General features: G+C 39.4%; 1 protein-coding gene across 1 annotated transcript in view; it reads right to left on the reverse strand.

Annotated features, from left to right (window-relative positions):
- Positions 1-18,312, reverse strand: part of NEB (nebulin) — a 203,314-nt gene that overhangs the window by 146,377 nt on the left and 38,625 nt on the right. The window contains exons 25-37 of the mRNA XM_037027771.1: positions 17,485-17,589; positions 16,809-16,916; positions 16,612-16,725; positions 13,139-13,336; positions 11,145-11,252; positions 9,326-9,424; positions 8,421-8,525; positions 8,227-8,334; positions 6,433-6,744; positions 6,121-6,327; positions 3,890-3,994; positions 2,890-2,997; positions 852-1,163 (exon numbers count right to left, since the gene is read on the reverse strand). Of these exons, the coding sequence (XP_036883666.1) occupies positions 852-1,163; positions 2,890-2,997; positions 3,890-3,994; positions 6,121-6,327; positions 6,433-6,744; positions 8,227-8,334; positions 8,421-8,525; positions 9,326-9,424; positions 11,145-11,252; positions 13,139-13,336; positions 16,612-16,725; positions 16,809-16,916; positions 17,485-17,589 (1,989 nt within the window). The remainder of the gene's footprint in view (positions 1-851; positions 1,164-2,889; positions 2,998-3,889; positions 3,995-6,120; positions 6,328-6,432; positions 6,745-8,226; positions 8,335-8,420; positions 8,526-9,325; positions 9,425-11,144; positions 11,253-13,138; positions 13,337-16,611; positions 16,726-16,808; positions 16,917-17,484; positions 17,590-18,312) is intronic.

The raw sequence follows: 18,312 nt of genomic DNA on the forward strand, positions 1-18,312 counted from the left end.
TGCAGCGTTGGTTATGTCTGCCACGAGCTTCTTCCCCAGAATTTGGTAGTAAGGGAAATCAGTTCTGTGGTTAGAGTGCATTACACAACACAGAAAATCTAGGCCACATATTTCCATGGGTACTGCTAAAAAAATACTGTGTCTCTTTTGACAGTAAATTGGGCTTTTCTTTTGATTTCGCTGAAAAACAGCACAACTTTGAATTTCGCCCTTACTGTTCACCTAGGCTATTCTTGATCTCAGCTGGGGAGAGACGCTTTTGCTGAGAAACAATAAATGTGCACCATTTCTCCCCATCACAGATTCTTATAGAAATCTGGTTCCTGCAGACGGAAAAGCCCTGAATATTAAACACCCTCCCTAGGCAGCTCTCCATGAATCATTCTATAATCACAAAGCTTTCTTGGTTCATTTCAGATGACTCACTACATAGATTTACATGCATGACAGTGTGACCTTGAGTTTCAGAAAGTCAAAAATAACTTTCCTGAATTCAGAAAGAATAAAGAATGCTGCTATTTTACATAATACATCTCACCCCTGAAGTAGGCCTCCCCCACCAGCAACCATTTCCTGTTGAGAACCAAGGTGGCTTATACACTTTGTGGTACATGGCTTTATCTTGGATCCAGAAGTTAAGAAAAGCAATGCCAACAATTACAATAGGAGTTCAGAAAGCCAGCAAAAATACAGGTTGTTCATTATGCCGTTTTTAGCCTCTCAATGATTGTTTATTTTAAAGTACATTTATTTTCAAATATCTTATTGTATTGGAAATATACTAAAATGGGAAGAAGTGATTATCCCTTAAGTACCAGCATCTGTGGGTCAGTGCTGCCCTACATACTTACATCACTCTGAATTTGATTCACGTTCTTGGTATGCTGGACCGTCAGGGCATCAGGGAGGTACGTATAGTGATGTAGTGGTTGTTTATAATTGACATTGGTAACCACATCCTGGGCCATCTTTGCCGCTGTAATGCTAACCATGTCCCCGGGGGTATGGTAGCTGGTTTTGGTGTTCTCATAGTTCTTCTTGTATTCACGATCCGACTGCAGCTTTGCCACATTCATGTAGTGGACCAGCTTAGGGTCATCCTGGAGGCTTCTAAAGCCCACATGCTTTCCTTTGGACTTCTCATAAGCTTCCTTGTATTTATACTGTAGAGGCAGGCATTGATAATATTAGGTGCAGCAATTATATCCACACACAAAGGCACTCAGAACATTGTGACTTTCTGGAAGACTGTACAAAAATGCAAACCATACTCCTCCCCCTACACACACTCCCCAGAAAGTTCAGAGTGACAGCATTTATTTCCATCCCTACTGTGTTACAAATGGGTTTTCTGATACCCTCAGGACCAGTTTTTTTCTACGTTATCAATTCTATAGATGATTTGCCTTTAGAACTTTATTTAAAATCAAATGGATTATCACACTAAGTATAAACATGACACATTCCAGGACTGTAAATTTACCTAATCTAGGATGTTACTGCACATCATGGAATATTAGAAATTATTGAGAAAACCTTCCATTTTCTGTTCCAATTGGCCTAGTAATAGGTACACAACAGGTGCAGAAGAAACTCTGAAAAAGTCTACATGTGAGTTGTTTACTCTCAGATCATCTTGGGGTGAAGGATAGAAATCATTACTGTGATTTTTGTCTCAGGTTGACCCAATAAAGTTAAAACAAAAATCCTCTTCTTTCTAGGCAGCATCAATTCAGATGCTGCACAGGCAGGTAGCTGGGCCTTCGCCCACCCCTGTTTCTCAGCAGCTACTCTCCGAGCTCACGGCTGAAGCGGCTACAGATGAATAGTGGAACTGCAGTGAGGACAGGAACTGCTGTGAGCTCTCCCCAACCGTAAAAATCTGACCACAAAAGCTCTGCTGTCCAAAGTCTCTCGCTGCAGCATAGATTGAGCTACCTGGGATGCGGCATCTGTATGTAACAGGTCAAAACCTCAATTTTTACATAAGAAAGTTCAAATCCACCCAAACTCTGCAGACACGCTGCTCCTGCCATTTAAGTACTGATAGGTCAACAAGAGTTTAGCAGGCAAAAGAATTATCAAGTAATTTCTAAGCATGTTAGAAAAACTCTGTGCAAGTGCTAAAAAGAAAAAAAGATAATGCCACACTTTCAACTTTCACTTTTTCCTTAGATTAGGAATTTATTTCATAGTGATGTGCAAATCTTTGAGGGACACATTTTCAGTAGTAGCCCCACGAGGAGAAGCTGTGGAACTCCCGGGCCCCGGTGGTCTGCACATGTGGGTGGCGTCCTGCTGCTTCTCTCAAACCAAGACTGCAGCCCCTGGGGTGGGGGTGACAGTGGAGTGTGCGGGGCCTGTGTACTTTTAAAAATTGTGTGTTTCAGTGATGGGAAGAAGAGTAAGTGTGCACTTTTTCTGTTACAGATGAAATGAGCATCAATTGACGTAAATGAAAATTACTTTCAGGAAAAGTGAGCTGTTTCCCCATTTGGTTTATAAAATCTGTATATATCTTATGTAACACCTTTTCAATCTTCTCAGTGCAATTGTAACCCAGGCAGGCATCTGAATGTCATGTGTTAGCCTGGGTGTTCTCACCAAAAGTAAGTGTGGGCTGTCAATGGGCGTGTCGGTGAAGGGGATTCGGGCTGTGACTCGGGGAGAGAGCTGCTGTCAGGTTTGTGACAGTCCCCTACCAAGTGGGGTCAGCTGAAAAGAATCATGAAACATGGAAAAAATGAGTTTCTCAAAACAATAAATTGTGGGAACTTGAATGTTCTTAATTCTCCATATTGTTTTCAATGGGATATCATTTCAACAAACACACTTTGTGTACTTTTTAAAAAAGCAACCACTCAGGTTTTGGGTAGAACATTTACTCACATCACTGGCAATGTTTCTTGACGCTTTGGCTGCAGCAATGGGGATGGCGTCACCAAGCACGTTGTTGCCCTTGGCTATTAAATCGTGCCAGTCCCGCTTATAACAGACCTGGGGCAGAGAAACGAACAGGTTGTCGGCATGCTGGGTGTGATCAGCTAATGTGATTCTTCCACGGCTGGGATTATTTTACTCCACTCCAGATAGAAGCTAAAAGAACCTCCTATAGCAAAATGTCTCACTTTGCGTTGTGTGAAATTACTGGACTCTGCACTAATTATTCAGCCAAATCTTGTCTGGGCACCTGGTGGGGAGGGACACTGAGAACCTGGAGTCAATCGAGGGGAGGAGGATGACACAAGTTCTGGAAACCCTGGCGTGCAAGGAGCAACTAGAGAAAATAAAGCCTCTTATGAAAAGAAGGTCAAGGGAAGACCCGGTGGTTAGCTTTAGAAGTTTTAGGATTGTTTTTAATAAAATAAAAAAGATTTTTTTATTCTTGTTTTTCTGGAGGATAATAATCTCCTCACATGCAAAATTAGGAAAACTAAATAGAAGTTTTAGAGAACTGGATGTTAGGCTCTACACAAAGAATAATTTATGGTAATTATCAGGGGGAAGGTGGGGTGGGGGGAGGTAGAAGAAGGTAAAGGAGGGATGAGTGGTGATGGAAGGAGACTCGACTTGGGGTGATGGGCACACAATACAGTGTGCAGATGATATGTTATAGAATTGTACACCAGAAACCTATATAATCTTACTAATCAATATCTCTCCAATAAATTCAATAAAATGTTTTTTAGAGGCAAAGAAGAATCCTTTAAAGTCATTCTGCTCTTGGGAAGAACAACTCAAGAAGCACAGAACCACTGTCCCAGGACGAGTTGCCAAGGGGGCCACATGGGAAATGGACCTAAGCAATTGTCAAGGCCCCATCATACCTTGCAATTCTGTTACTTATTATCAGTTCTGGATTTCACACCCCATCAAAGACCCTACTTACATCACTTATATTGTAAGCATTGCACTTGGCCTGAAGAAACTGGGGAAGGTCAGGACTCATAGTGTATTTATGTTTCACATCTTCTCCTTTAGCCTTGTATAAGATCTGCAACACAGAGCCGTAAAGTAAAATGCATTACCAATAGTATGAAAAGGGAAATTCATTAATTTCATGCTTATAGTTGTTACTAACACAATCCCTCACTATTTCTGTTGTTGAAAGTATCAAAGGCATGTTCCTCTTTTTAAGAAACTTAAAAACTCCTGTTTTTAAGATAACTCTTTTTATCTTTAGGAGAAGTCAACAATTCTGTGTATTGCAATAAAGAGAAAATCTTTCAGAGAATAGAATCGTTTACTGCCAGAGATGAATGAAAAATAAGTTCAGATGTGAAACGCTAACATGAATCACATAATTCATCAAAGCCAGAAGGGTTCATTCTTTGCTAATCGAGTCAACAGTTCTTAAAGTCTGTGGTTTCTTTGGTTTGGGTTTTTTATTTTTAGAGAGAAAATGATGGTTAGAATGAGTCTTTTCACTTCTGCTAAAAACTCTCCAGTTATAATCATATCAGGAAAAGTAGGTAATTTCCTCACAAAATAAAGGTGCTTACACATAAATCCAGTACACTCAAAAGGTTTACCATTTTGTATTTACCCTGGCTTGTTATTTTAAAGATATCTGAAAGATATCAAAAGACTATAATATAAAAATCATATTGTATCTTCCTCTTGGTAATACAAAAGAAAGAAATTGCTTGATTTCTAAAATTAAAACAGAACCGGAATCACCACAAATAGAGTTTCAATCTCTTGGTATATCCTAGGCATGTCTCTGAGGAATGTCATATGCAAACTGGTGTGAATGTATCACAAATAAAGTCTGAAATGGCTGATATCTAAGCGAATCCTCAAATACTAAATAATTTCTTCTAAGAATCCAAGAGCTAACCTTTAGAATCCTCACTGCCTTGAGGAATCATTTCCTAAGCATTCACAGAATGTCATTAATCCCACTTTCTAAACCTCACCTTTCCCATTGCTATTGACTTAAAGTCTAAATAAGCCTTCTGTTATGTCTGTAACCACTTTGTAATTCATCTCTCTGCCTCCAGTCTCTCCCCTCCCCAACATAGCCGCTGTACTGTTTGCCAGAGTTCTCTTTTGAAAGCAAAGACCAGATAATGCAACTCCGCAGATTAAAATTATGGACTACGTCCCGTTACCTACCCCACAATGTCCAGACTATAAATTGGCATATAAACCCTTAGCAATCGGGTTACAGTCTTGAACACTTTGCTGTACTTCCATTCATTACTTCTTGGCTATCATGCTTTTCCTTTTGCCAGGAACGTGCTTTTCTTCCCGTATTTGCCGGGGAAGCCCTGAGAGGCAGTTACCCACTTCCCTTGTACTTACTCAGCACGGGTCTCCCCTGCGGCATGGACCACTCTGTGTGGCAGTCCTGTTTCTGTCCATGCCTTTGTCTTGCACCCCAGTCCTATTTCCTCATTGCAGCCCCTGTCCCACGAACCCTCGTCTATTTAATCTCGACACCACCAGCACATAACGCAGTGTCTGGCACGTGGAAGGTGTTGAAAACCATTCCTTCAATGAATTAATTAACGGATGCTTTGGGTGTCCCTGTAACTCTTCTATGCACCAGAATTTCCTTTGGCTCTGACTTCAGCCAGACCATACACATGGCTCACGGACAGGCAGGCAAACAATGCACTAATCTCCAACAAGACCTAAAAAATGTCTCTGAAAAAAGTCTCTCTAATTGTATATGATGAATTGAGGAGCAAAAGCATGTACTCATGTATTATTTCCCTGTGTTATATACGAAAACTAAATATGAGGAACTTTGTATAGCATTGGATATGATTAATTTGCCACAATAAAATGTCTGGGGTTTCAAGCTTAAATTTAGTGTGTGTGTGTGTATGTACAGTACCAGAGCAGAACTTTTTGCACAATGTCAAATTTATCCAATAACATAGTATTTCAAGGTAGTTAAAGAGGAAGAGTTTTCAGAAAGGAAGGTAAAAACCAAAACAGAAGAAAAAGAAAATATTAGTGCCCAAACAAAAAATAATTGTAATCATTAATTTTCAATTAAATAATTTCCAAAGGAAAAGACATTGGCTCCAAAGAATAAAAAAGTGAGCTGATCCTCAGTTTGTTAACGCCTCCCTCCATCCTTGGCACCTTCACGATTGTTGTACTCACATCACTGGCTTGCTGTGTGTTCTGTTTTGCCTGAACCATGACTGGGGAATCCACGATGCTGGTAAATTTGAGGGTGTCTGGATGTTGCCGGTACTTCTTTTCACTCAGGGCATCACCCGCCTTTTTGACTTTTTCTACTTCCAGACTCCCAATAGGTATCCAGCCGATGCCTTTCATCCAGTTGTTGTATTCTTCCTTGTAGGCATTCTACAGCAAAGGGGAAAAAGAGGAGTGAGTGCCCCGGGCAAGAGGCTCTCTCACACAGGCTCTGACCTTGAAGGGGGACTGACTCGTGCAGTAAATGCTGCTTACATCGCTCTGTATGTGCATCATGTTTTTGGACAACTCCAGGTCCATGGCATCAGGCAGGTAGGTGTAATGATGAAGCGGATGCTTGTAGTTGGTATTGCTGACTATATCCTGAGCTTTCCTAGCTGCCACAACGTTGAACATATCATGAGGCGTATTGTACTTTGTCTTTGTCTTCTCATAGTCCTTTTTATACAACCGGTCCGACTGTATCTTGGCTACATTCATGTAGTGAACCAGTTTCGGATCATCTTGGAGACTTTGGAAGCCAACCATTTTCCCTTTGGCTTTTTCATAAGCCTTTTTGTACTGAACCTGTTAGAAGTAAATTTGGGCATATTTTAAAATGTAGTAATAAAGATTTTACTGAACAATGAGACCATGGTTTGAAGCAATTTGGCTTTCTAGAAATTACTTCAACAACCAATTAAATATTCACTTGTACATAGCCAGGTAAAAGTAAAATGTTATGTTGAGCACGTTGGATTGTCTACAGTTGCTTCTGCCACCTGAGAGAAGTTGAGGTGGGAGCACTACTATAATTCATACCAGTGATGAAGTAAAACAAGTTCCTTCCCACTTAGGCACTTGAGACAAAAGAAAAGATAAGCATTTCACAATCTCTACCAATTACATTGTGCTACTAAAAAGGATACCAAACAACTAGCTATTTGATTAGTAGCAGAATTGTAGTGGTGGTAGTGGAATCTTAATGCATCTGATTCAAAGAGAATCCAGAGCCAACTGTGTGAAAATACTAATTGGCTCTGAATAATAAAGTGAGGAGAACTGGGCTTCCTTGGGAGACTTGGGGAGAACCTGGGAAACTGAGAAGCAGGGATGTGAGGGAAGGTTTGTGTGTAAGTCAGGGCAAGAGGTCAGGGAGCTGGAGGAAACCACCCACACTGAAAGGGGATTGGTGAGGAATTCTGGAAGGCAGGGCCATTAGGACACAGGCATTTATTATCCAATCATCAGTATTTACACTGGTGCAATGCCAATTTCATTCCCAACAACCAGTCAATAAAGTAGGGCTTGGTACTTGGGAGAAATCAAAAGCAAAGGGCTGTGTTCCACCCCTGGCTCATGCAGAGCAGAAAGAGAAGTGAATCCAGGGATGGTGAGCCCAGGCAAGTAAACCAGAGCAAAATCATTGTGAGCAAACCCAGAGACAGGGGTGATCAGAAGACAAAAAGCTCGGGACACCTGCAGCAATCAGTGGGAGAGTGTCCCACTTCCTGGAAGATGACAGGTGGGGCTCGAGTCAATTTTACTGAAATCTCAAAGAACAAAGTGACTCCAGTCCACAGCTGAGTCAAAGTAAGATAGCAAAAGAAACAGCATTCCTAACTTTAAGGGAACCTAATGACTGACTATTAGAGGCTTGAAAACTTGAAGCCAAGTCACCATCCATAGAAGCAATGAAATAAAAAGAGAATCATTTATTTGAGCAATAGGGAATTCATAAGCAAGCCCTAAGATAAAATTTTACCATTAGGAGGTTATTATAACTTAAATAGTATGTAAGTTATTTATTTCCACAAGAAGAATAAAGTGCACTTGTGTAGAAGCATAGAGGAGAATTTTTAATTAAGGTGCTTGATCAGAACTGATCAGTAGAGGTTATACAAATCCTTACCCCCAAGAAAATTCAGATCTGTTTAGGGAGCTTTCTTTTCTAAACAGTTTTCAAGCAGATTTGCTTTTAGTTGGAGATAAAAGATGTGGTCACTTTTGGATAACAAGTCCACCTGCCTACATTTTCTAGTCAGACAGGTGACCACCAGCTGGACTTACGTCACTCGCAGCCTGCCTGGCAGCTTTGGCAGCTTTGATGGGAATCGCATCTGTCCTCAGGTCATACCCCTTCCTGCTCAAATCTTTCAGGTCTGCCTTGTATATATTCTGAAAGAAAAAAATCACTTCAATAGAATGCAGTGCACACTTAGACAAGTGTATCACACCATCAGCAGCTGAGGCAATGCACACACCTCACTGATGTTGTAGGCATTAACTTTAGCCTGAAGGAACTGGGGTAGGTCTGCTGGCAGGCTATATTTGTGAAGAATTTCCTCTCCTTTGGCTTTGTAGACAATCTGAAAGGGAAAAAAATGCATAAACAAACTAATAAAGTAGGAAAAGGGACTGAATGACAGAGGAAAAGAATCTCAGACAGGATCATACTGCACAGAGGTGCTTTATATGAAAGACTCATTGTGCAGTCCCCATATTCACCTGCAAATATCTTGTAGGCATTCAAAGTGTCATATGCAATTACAGTGGGTCTTATCTTTGTGCTGGTTCAGCCTGGGCAAAAAGCCCCTTGGTATGTATGCACAATGAACCTCTGGACCTAGGTAGGGGCAGCTGCTGGAAAGTAGCCCAGTAAGGGGAGCCGATGAAAATCTTAACCTGCCAACACTTTCCTGAGCACAGGACAAGCAATAACGGTGGGATACACCAACCATCTATATTCTACTTGGTGGGCTCCTGAAGGGACTGAAGGTAGGTTTTATTACATATGATTTCTGTCTTAGCTCTGACTTAAAATATAACTCCTCCACATGATGTAGTGCCTTTATTCATTTTCCTGGTTTTCCCTAGAAATAGGCTTGTGTTTCTTGTTATCAAGAGAAGCCCCTCTTCCCTTGTTCTTGGAAAGCAAGAAACAAGGTTTCTTGAAATAGTAAAAGAACAGTCATTACACTGTACATAACACTCTAAAGATATGACTTAGGTGTGTTTTATTAATGAAAAGCTGAGGGAATTGCACAGTTGCTCATGTAACTGAAGCCCTTTAAGTTCCATAATAACTACAGGTGATTAGTACATTTGGAATACAAATGTACTTGTATTCGTTAACATTCATTAAGATGCAGATAAGATTAATACTTACATCACTCCTCTGAGCCTGGTTAATTTTAGACTGTACTATAATTGGAGCATCTTCAATTGAGGTAAACTTGAGAGTATCTGGATGTTGGCGATATTTTTTCTGTTTGATAAATTAAAAAAGAAAAACAATAGTATTATTGGCACTGGAGGGCAATATATTAAAATCCTTGAAATTTATTTTGGGGAGATAGGACTTTTACTGATTTTAAAATGTTGAAACATTGGATGTTTGGTTGGATGGGGGGAGGAATAAATAAAATACAAAAACCATTATTTACAAATTGACTTCATCTTGGATTTAATGGGGCAGTACAGTCAATATAACTTTCAGAAATCAGACTTCACTCCCTCAATTTCTTGCTTATGACATAAAATAGAATACTCTCAGCTAAGCAGAATCTAGAACATCCCAAATTTTCCTAAAGGATTAACAGAAAACTGTGCAGAAAAGCAACCTAGCGTGTCTTTGTATGACATGACCAAGTTTTCAAACATGTCATTTTCCTTGTCACACCATCAGCAGCTACAAAAAAGAAGCTCTCTCATTGAAAGTAAGGAACTGAGGAATTAGGACAACAGCTATGAATTATTTTAAAACTAGAGAGGATTTTTTGCTTTGCAGACCTTAATATGGTCAGTATATAGATTGTCACTGAAGTGCTAGAAGGCAGAGGGAAAGGGAACCCTGAAAAGTGGTCCAACTGGGAGCTGACAACTTCTAGCAACACCTATTCCAATATTCTTCTCCGTGGATTTCCCCAGTCCTCTGATTTTGTGCATATTAAATATCTCATTTCTGCATAGTTGCATCACTCTTTCAACTTCAGACTTCTGACAACTACCAACTCAAAAGTAAAATCTCTGAGTATTTTCTGAAAAATCTCTGAGTAGATAAAATGGTTTTCACTGAAGAAGAACCAAAGCAAAAAACAACAAAATCTTGAGTGAGGAAGACAGCTCTCGCTGAGCACCCCTGTCCCTTTTTTGTGTAGTCTAAACTCCTTGCTGATGGTTTACCTGATGGTAGTGGAATGTTTCATTGTGTGCAGAGAAGGGACAGATAGATTGGCTGCTTTACAGCTCCAAGATCATCATTGTTTTTTCTTAGACTGAATAGTAACATAAACTATTTCAAAGCCACCAAGCATATGGCATAGGGTATAATACTTCACACAAGTTCTGTAGTATTTATTATATGCATTATTCATAATTGCCAAAAATTGGAATAATCCACATGCCCACTAACTGGACAACCAAAATGCAACATAGCCACACAAAGGAATGCTACTCGGAAAAGAAATAAATTGCAGACACGTGTAAGAACATGGATAAACTTAAAAAATATTATGCTTAATGGAAGAAGACTGATATAAATGAAATTTCCAAAAAATCAAAACTACAGAGACAGAAAGCCGATGAGGGATTGCCTGGCACTGCAGATGGGAGCAGGAACTTTTCAGGGAATCTTTTTGGGGTACTCACAGAACTTAAAAAATTCAGTTGTGGTGATGACTGTACAACTATATAAACCTATTAAAACTCATCAAGGTATACACCTAACATGGTGCTTTGTGTTACGCAAAGTATACCTTGATAAAGTTGTTAAAATATTTTTTATCATGAATGGTTCACATACATAATCTTGGTGATATAAAGCAGTATGTTTATCTATCAGAATAATTCATGCATGTGCTTAGTCTTTCCCCTCAGCAACATTTATTAGAGAATGAGACAGTAAGGGAGGCACTTGCCATGGTTTGGGGGCTTTTTCACAGGGCATGTGCCCAAACCTCCCTCTGTAACAAGGGCACTGGCTTTACCTCATTAAGGATGTCGGACGCTCGCTTTGCCTTTTCCACTTCCAAGGACCCGAAGGGCACCCAGCCACAGCCTTTCATCCAGCTGTTGTAGTCGGCTTTGTACTCGACCTAAAACACCAAGAGAAAGGTTGAGTTTCTTTTGCTCAGCATTGTCCTTATTCATAAAGGATGCTAAGATTTCTGACCAGCTTCCTTACTCCATGCATTAATAGCATTTTAAACATATCCTTGGTGAGAGATTTTAACAGCCCTCAGGTTTTCAGTTTTTCCAGCTGGCATATGTTTCATTTCATCCTTGTTTCCAAGTGAATGGAAGTTCAATCTGGGAAATGCTAAATTCAAAGCTATGTTTCAAAGAATAAATGAAATTGTTATATTTAGATAATCAAATGTGAGATGTTTGCTCACTAGAGCTTTAAGTATTACATTTCAAAGGTCAAATGAAGACTGAAGGCTGCAGTAACAGTAGACAGTTTTGCTCATTTTCTGATTAGATAAGACTTGATAGTATTATTTGTACTAAGTGTTTGCACACAATGCCCTTTATGTGTAATGGTCAGTTTAGGAGTTTTTCTACATTGGCTAATGGGGTACTTCAACACAGTTGCACTCATTAATTTGCTTATAGAGAGCAGTTACCTTCTGGAATTGGTCTTATTTTGAGGACAGTTACTTCATTTTATTCAAATAATGAGCCACCCTTGTTATCTGGCCATAGATGGCACCTAAAACACTCTAGAAACAAAATTCAAATTGTTCTTTATTGTGGGCCTTTTAATTGGAATAAAAAAATCAAGACACCACTTGGTTCCTGCTTTTGAGATGCTTACCATCTATTTTGGGGGCAGAAATATAGCAAAGAGTAAGCAAATAAATAATATGATAATATATAAAACAGAATTCTTAGTGATGGGAATGTTGAGATCTCATGTCTGTATCAGCATTATTCACAATAGCCAAAAGACAGAAGCAACCGAAATGTCCACTGATGGAAAAATGGCTGAACAAAATGTGGCGTCACATGAAATGGAACAACGTCCAACCTCAAAGAGTTAGGAGATCCTGACACACATTATATATAACACTGGCAATAAGCCAGTCACAAAAAATGACAAGTACTTGATTATTGCATTTACATGGGGTCTTTACAGTAGGCCAGCTCAGAAAGATAAAGTAAAAGGGTGATCTTGAGGGCCCGAGGGGAGGAGGAACAGGCAAGTAGTTGTTTCATGGGTAGAGAGTTTCAGTTTTGCAAGATGACAAAGGTCTGGAGATTGGTTGCACAACAGTGTGAATGTAAATAACTGCTACCAAAGTGTAGACTTAAAATAGTAAAGATGGCAAATTTTGTGTTAAGTGTATTTTACCACATTTTTAGAAAATAGGATAGTTAAGATAAATCATTTGATTCTGTAGCTAAAATTAACTTGCCTAAACACATTTTGATCTACAGAAAAAAACCCAGCTACTATAAACATTGATGCTGTAAGTCGTAGATTTTATTTTTAGACACAATAGCAATCTTTGTAAAAATGTATCAGTATTGGTGTATGTGATACACCATTATTGGTGATACTACCATATGATAGTATGGTAGTAACAGTGAATGTTTTATGAGAGCAACAGCCAACCTCAAAAAGGTAGCAAGTTCTTATACATGCACTGATGAACCTGGTACCCTGCTAAGTATTTCTGCATACCTTTAAACCCTCTAAATGATGAGTTAGTTCCAATTTTACAAAGAGGACTCTACACTCAGCCAGGTTGGTAGCTTTTCCAGACAACATCAGTGCTGGGATGCGTGCTAGCCCAGGCCTGTCTAACTGCTGAGGGTGCGCTCTCCTAGGACCACAGGGTGATGTCCCCGTTACATACTTCCTACACATAAAAGATCATGCAGACACCTCTGAGGATTGCCAAAAAACTCACTCAACTTAGCAATTTTTTTCAGCTTCCACCTTAAGAGAAGGGATAGAGAGAATCTGATCACTCACATCGCTCTGCAGTGCATACGACTTCTTGGCGAGGTCCAGGGGGACGCTGTCGGGAGGGTAATGGTAACTGTGTATGAGGTGCTTGTAGTCCACGTCGCTGACAATTGCCTGAGATTTCTTAGCTTGGGTGACTGGGAGCATATCAAGAGGTGCCGTGTAGTTAGTCTTCGACTTTTCATAGTTTTTACGATATTCACGCTGTGAATAAAAAAAAATTTCCATTTATTACCTTAACAGATTTCCAGAAAAGTACAGAGATCTCTTCATAAAAAACAAATACAAGTTAGAAAAAACAGATTCAAACATCCGAGTGGTTATTTTTTCCTAAATTTTGTCCCTATGTTACACATCACTGAAATGCCCCCCAAAATCACACATGGACAGGTTTTCTTGAATCTCTTTTTAGATCAAAGCACAGCTGACAGACCCCAGGCCTAGGCCATGGCCTCTGCCTCAGCCAGGTATCACTTTGCAGCAAAACGGGTTTTCAAAGACCATCGACAAGCATCATGGTTTACTGAAGTACGCTGTCCTTTGAAAAGTTTTCCAATAAGAAAGTTTTTTTTTGGTTGACCCAAATCATATGACAATCATTTCATACTTCTGATTTTTTTAGTGAAATGGCTACTGGATAAATAGAACTGTATATTTGACTTCTCAGATTTCTAAAGTAGCTTCTGATTTTTTCAACCTGACTACTTTTGACAGTAGGTAAGCCCCACTGAAAATCCCAAAGGTTGTTTCATACCAAGTTTCAATTCAGTTTGGTAACAATTTGCAAAAAGCTTCAGATTGCAGCAGTTATAACTCCTCAAAGGAGAAAAGAGTGGAAAGCTGAGCCATTAAAGTAAGCTTTGCCCCTAAGGACAGTGCTCTCATAACCCAAATATCCTGACTGAACCCCACAGGGCACTTTTCATTGGCTGGTGCTCTGGAATGGTTAGACAGGTTGCTAATTAGATGAAAGTCCAAGCTTCATCAGGTCTACTCAGCAGTGACCTTAGCAGAGAGAAAAATTCTGACCCAGCGCCTTCAGGAAAATTCTAAACCCATTATAGTTCCCCACAGTCATACAAACATTAAAGACAGTAACCCAAGCTACTGAGTCTAGATGTATATTATAAATCTTCTGTAGAAATTTCTTTTGCAAATGATCCAGTCTTTCAGCTTTCTTAGGGAATGTAATCTTCCTTCTAACGTTTTGTGGGTAATAACTTTCACTGAATAAATTTATCACTTAGTTGTAAAGTCTAGATCGTAGTTTATGAAAATAAATAGGGAAACTTTCTAATGGTATGAAAAACATTAACAAAATAAAGACTGCTTGTCTTCATTAGAAAGAAACTGATAGTCCTGGCTGGTGTGGCTCAGTGGATTGAGAGCTGGCCTGAGAATGGAAAGGTCGCCGATTTGATTTCCGGTTGGGGCACATTGCCTGGGTTTGGGGCCAGGTCCCTGTTTGGGGACATGCAAGAGGCAACTGATTGACATTTCTCTCTTTCTCTCTTTCCCTCCTTTCCCCTTTCTCTAAAAAAAATAAATAAAATCTTAAAAACCTTTCTAAAGAAATAAACTGATAAACAATGTTGCATAGCATTTGGTGTGCGGAAGTGTTTTTCACTAAATTGTTTTGACTCTTTTGTTCATTTTCACACATTCCACACATACCTGCACATATAAAATGTTGTCAAAGGTCCAAATGGCTTTAAAGGGTTCTTTTTAAAAAGCTATGCACATTCTAGACCTGCAGTGTAGTGTTGAACATTATTAACTATCTCCATGTTTGGTTGCTGACATCAATCAATTAAAAAGTATTTATTGAACACTTACTATGTGCCTAGTGTTCTAATGGGTTTTGTGATAGGATGAAAAACAAAGGTAAAATACATGTGCTCTCAAGAGAGGACTATAAACTTTTTGGGTTAAGAAGAAATAAGGAACTAGAGAACAAGATAATTTTGTGCATGTAAGCACTATATATGACATAATTCAGCACGAAGTTATTAGATAAAGTAACTGAATGGGGTGTTTTAAAGTTCTTTATAAGTATATGAAGGGAGATCCCCCAAATTCCAGAATTTATTTATTAAAACTGTGTATTTATTCTTACATGTTTAAACTTCAGTCACCTTCAAAGTACTCCCTATTTGATGCAATAAATCTATCGAGACTTTTTTCCACTGTTTTTTTAACTTGTCAATTTTGATGCCTTTTAGTGCTTCTGCCATTTTTTGTTTCATGTTTTTCACATTTGCAAAATATTTCTCTTTGAGCACTGTTTTCAACCAGAGAGACAAAAGAGTCGCTGGGGGTAAGATCAGGTGGATAGGGAGGGTGGGACATGGGAGTCACGCCACTTGGCGTCAATAACTGCTGACCACTCAGTGTGGCATGGGCAGGTGCACTCATAAATCACCCACCGTGAGATGGGCAAATGCACTGCAAGCGACTTCAAAAAAAAATGTACTGAAGCCCAATGCAGCCTCTTACAGCAACAACAGCTGGTACACTGATTCAGATGGGTTTCTAGAACACCCACCTAGTGGACGAAGCCTGTACTGCAAGGAGCCTGCACTGCAGAACATAATTCCAGGGTTTTTTTTTTTGGGGGGGGGGGGGGCAGTACATTATATAGATTTACATATAACTTATATAAACTTATATAAAATTATGTAGATCACATGAACACATGGGTAAAATGAAAGCAAGTAATACAAACATCCTTCTATTTAATGATGAATAAATAATATTTGCAAGCTATGTTGAATTCTTAACACTCTTAAATGATTCACTCAACATTTTTTAGCACATCGGATACTGCAATTTGCAATAGTGGATGTCTGCTTCTCTCTAGTAAGAAGTTTAACCAAAAGATACTAGATGGCCCACAGACAAGCCTTAGAAAATCCATAAATTCTCTGAAATTTAGGCAAAAGGTATGAAAAAAGTTTGTTTTTCTGGATGAATGATCCAAGTATTTTATCAGATTCTCAAAAGGGCTTATGCTTAACTGAGTATTTTTCTGGGACCTAGGCCAGTACTAATAACTACCAAGTCAATGAAGAGCAATTGATAGCTACACTAAGATTTTTATCTGTGACTCAAGATTTTTTCCAAAATAAAAACAGTTTAAAACCATCATTTTAAAGGACATTTTTCAATTAGAAGAAAATATTCAAACATTTAGTGATGTTTTCCAAAATGTTTTAAGAATTACAACGGATACCCTATTAAATATTAACACAGTTTTTCAAAGTGAAATAAACATCAAATACTAATCAATAACTTTTTCCTCAGTCATGAGAGATGTAAGAATCTAGGGGATCATTCCACTTCTAAAGTTCTCTCCAGCAGCTTGTTGTTTTGAACCCGGTGTATCCCTTGGGTATAGAGCCCTTCCATACACTGCGGCCCTCGAGCAGGTTAACAGGGGTGCCATCTTAAAAACAAGACAGATCGACAGAAGCACTCACATCGCTCTGCATTTTGGCCGTCTTCAAAGAGTGCAGTATCTTGGGATCATCACTAACGCTGAGGGCTCCAATCATCTTCCCTTTGTTCTTCTCATAGTCTTTCTTGTACATCACCTGCAAAGACATCGCACGTGCCAGATCCCACCCCTCGGGGCACACCGCGGAGTCCCCAGCCCAGGTCCCCAGCCCGCACTCACGTCACTAGCATTCTTGCTGTTGGCCTTGGCTGCCAGGAGGGGAATGGCATCCACTTTAATGTCAAACTTCTTAGCTTTGCTCTTCTCCCAGTCGTACTTGTAAATGTTCTGTGCAGGAAAATTTTAGCGAAGAAATTGCAAAAACATCTAACAGATTCACATGGTAAAAGTTTTTTAAAAATATTGAAAATTTGTATGTGTGGACTTATTTCACCTATAAATACTGTATTTACCAAATGGTAGCATGCTACCTATTTATCTATCATTTAGCGTTGTCCACCCATTCCCAAACATGTATAATGTACTTTTTAAAACGTTCTGTGAAATTTCTAAAGATTCTGCTATCCTGATATTTACAGGATAATAATAAAAGGAAAACCACTTGGAGAAGGTGAAATGTGACCTTTACACAGGAGAGTTCTTGTAAAACCCTAGGGATGAGCAAGAGTGACTGAGAGAACATTTCTGATGGTACCAGAGACTGGAAAATGAAATCTGATAGCTGAGTAAGATCATTAGGAGCATTTAGACCTTAAAAGCTCTATGTACACTCTGGTAGCAATCTCACTGTCTGTTTATCTGCATAACCCCTGACCTGGTCTTCTAGAACCCCTATGACATTTCCTCTTTCATGCACACATACATGAACACAAGCTTCTGCGTCTTTGGTACTCACATCACTCAGGTTATAGGCATTGATTCTGTGCTGGATAAACTGTGGAGCATCTGCTGGGACGTTACACTTGAACTTCTCACCTTCGTATTTTGCTTTGTAATTCAGCTGAAACACAGTAGAGGGTAGCCAAAGACTTCAAGGTGGGAACTTTCTTGAATTTACATAGGAGAATCTGTCTAGCTAAGTCATTGCTACCATTTTTCAAAAAATGCCCCAAAGAAAGAGTCCATCCAGTTGAAGTGCCACACACATCCCAGAGGCCCAGCCCCTTTTTTGGGACTTGCGGTATAACCAGACTTTGGGCATCATTGTGTAGATGCAATGTGTATGATCTGAACTTCCAGGCTGTGCAGAAGGCACAAACAACCCAAAGTTATGCAAGTCTGCAAGAGCACTGACAAAAATAATAATTTAACATGCCAGCACCATTAAAAAGATACATAAATTCTATTAAAATACAAAATAGAGGACTCAAAATTTTTTTAAAGTAACATTAGTTGGAAGAAAGACAGCATAAAAAGCAAATCGCCTGTTGAATTGTGAAGTTCACAGCAGATGGACGAGATTGAGAAGGATGGTGCAATAAGCACCTTCAGAGCAGAGCCTGTGGCCTAACGAGGCTAACGAGAAGAGTGTGGGCACCGGGTACCCCATACAGCACTGTACTCCTCTTCATCTTACGAAGGTCAGTGGGGTCTGTGGTGTTAATGATTAGTGGTTCTTTCTGGGGCACAAAATATTAATATGCTAGGAAGCATTGCTTATGAACCAATATGACTGCTGGGTTATACTGACACCATTCCCTTCTTTACCAATTTGCACATGAGC

Source organism: Sturnira hondurensis, unplaced genomic scaffold (genome assembly GCF_014824575.4).
Source record: "Sturnira hondurensis isolate 20B ecotype Veracruz unplaced genomic scaffold, ASM1482457v3 Scaffold0019428, whole genome shotgun sequence".
Taxonomy (NCBI): Eukaryota; Metazoa; Chordata; class Mammalia; order Chiroptera; family Phyllostomidae; genus Sturnira; species Sturnira hondurensis.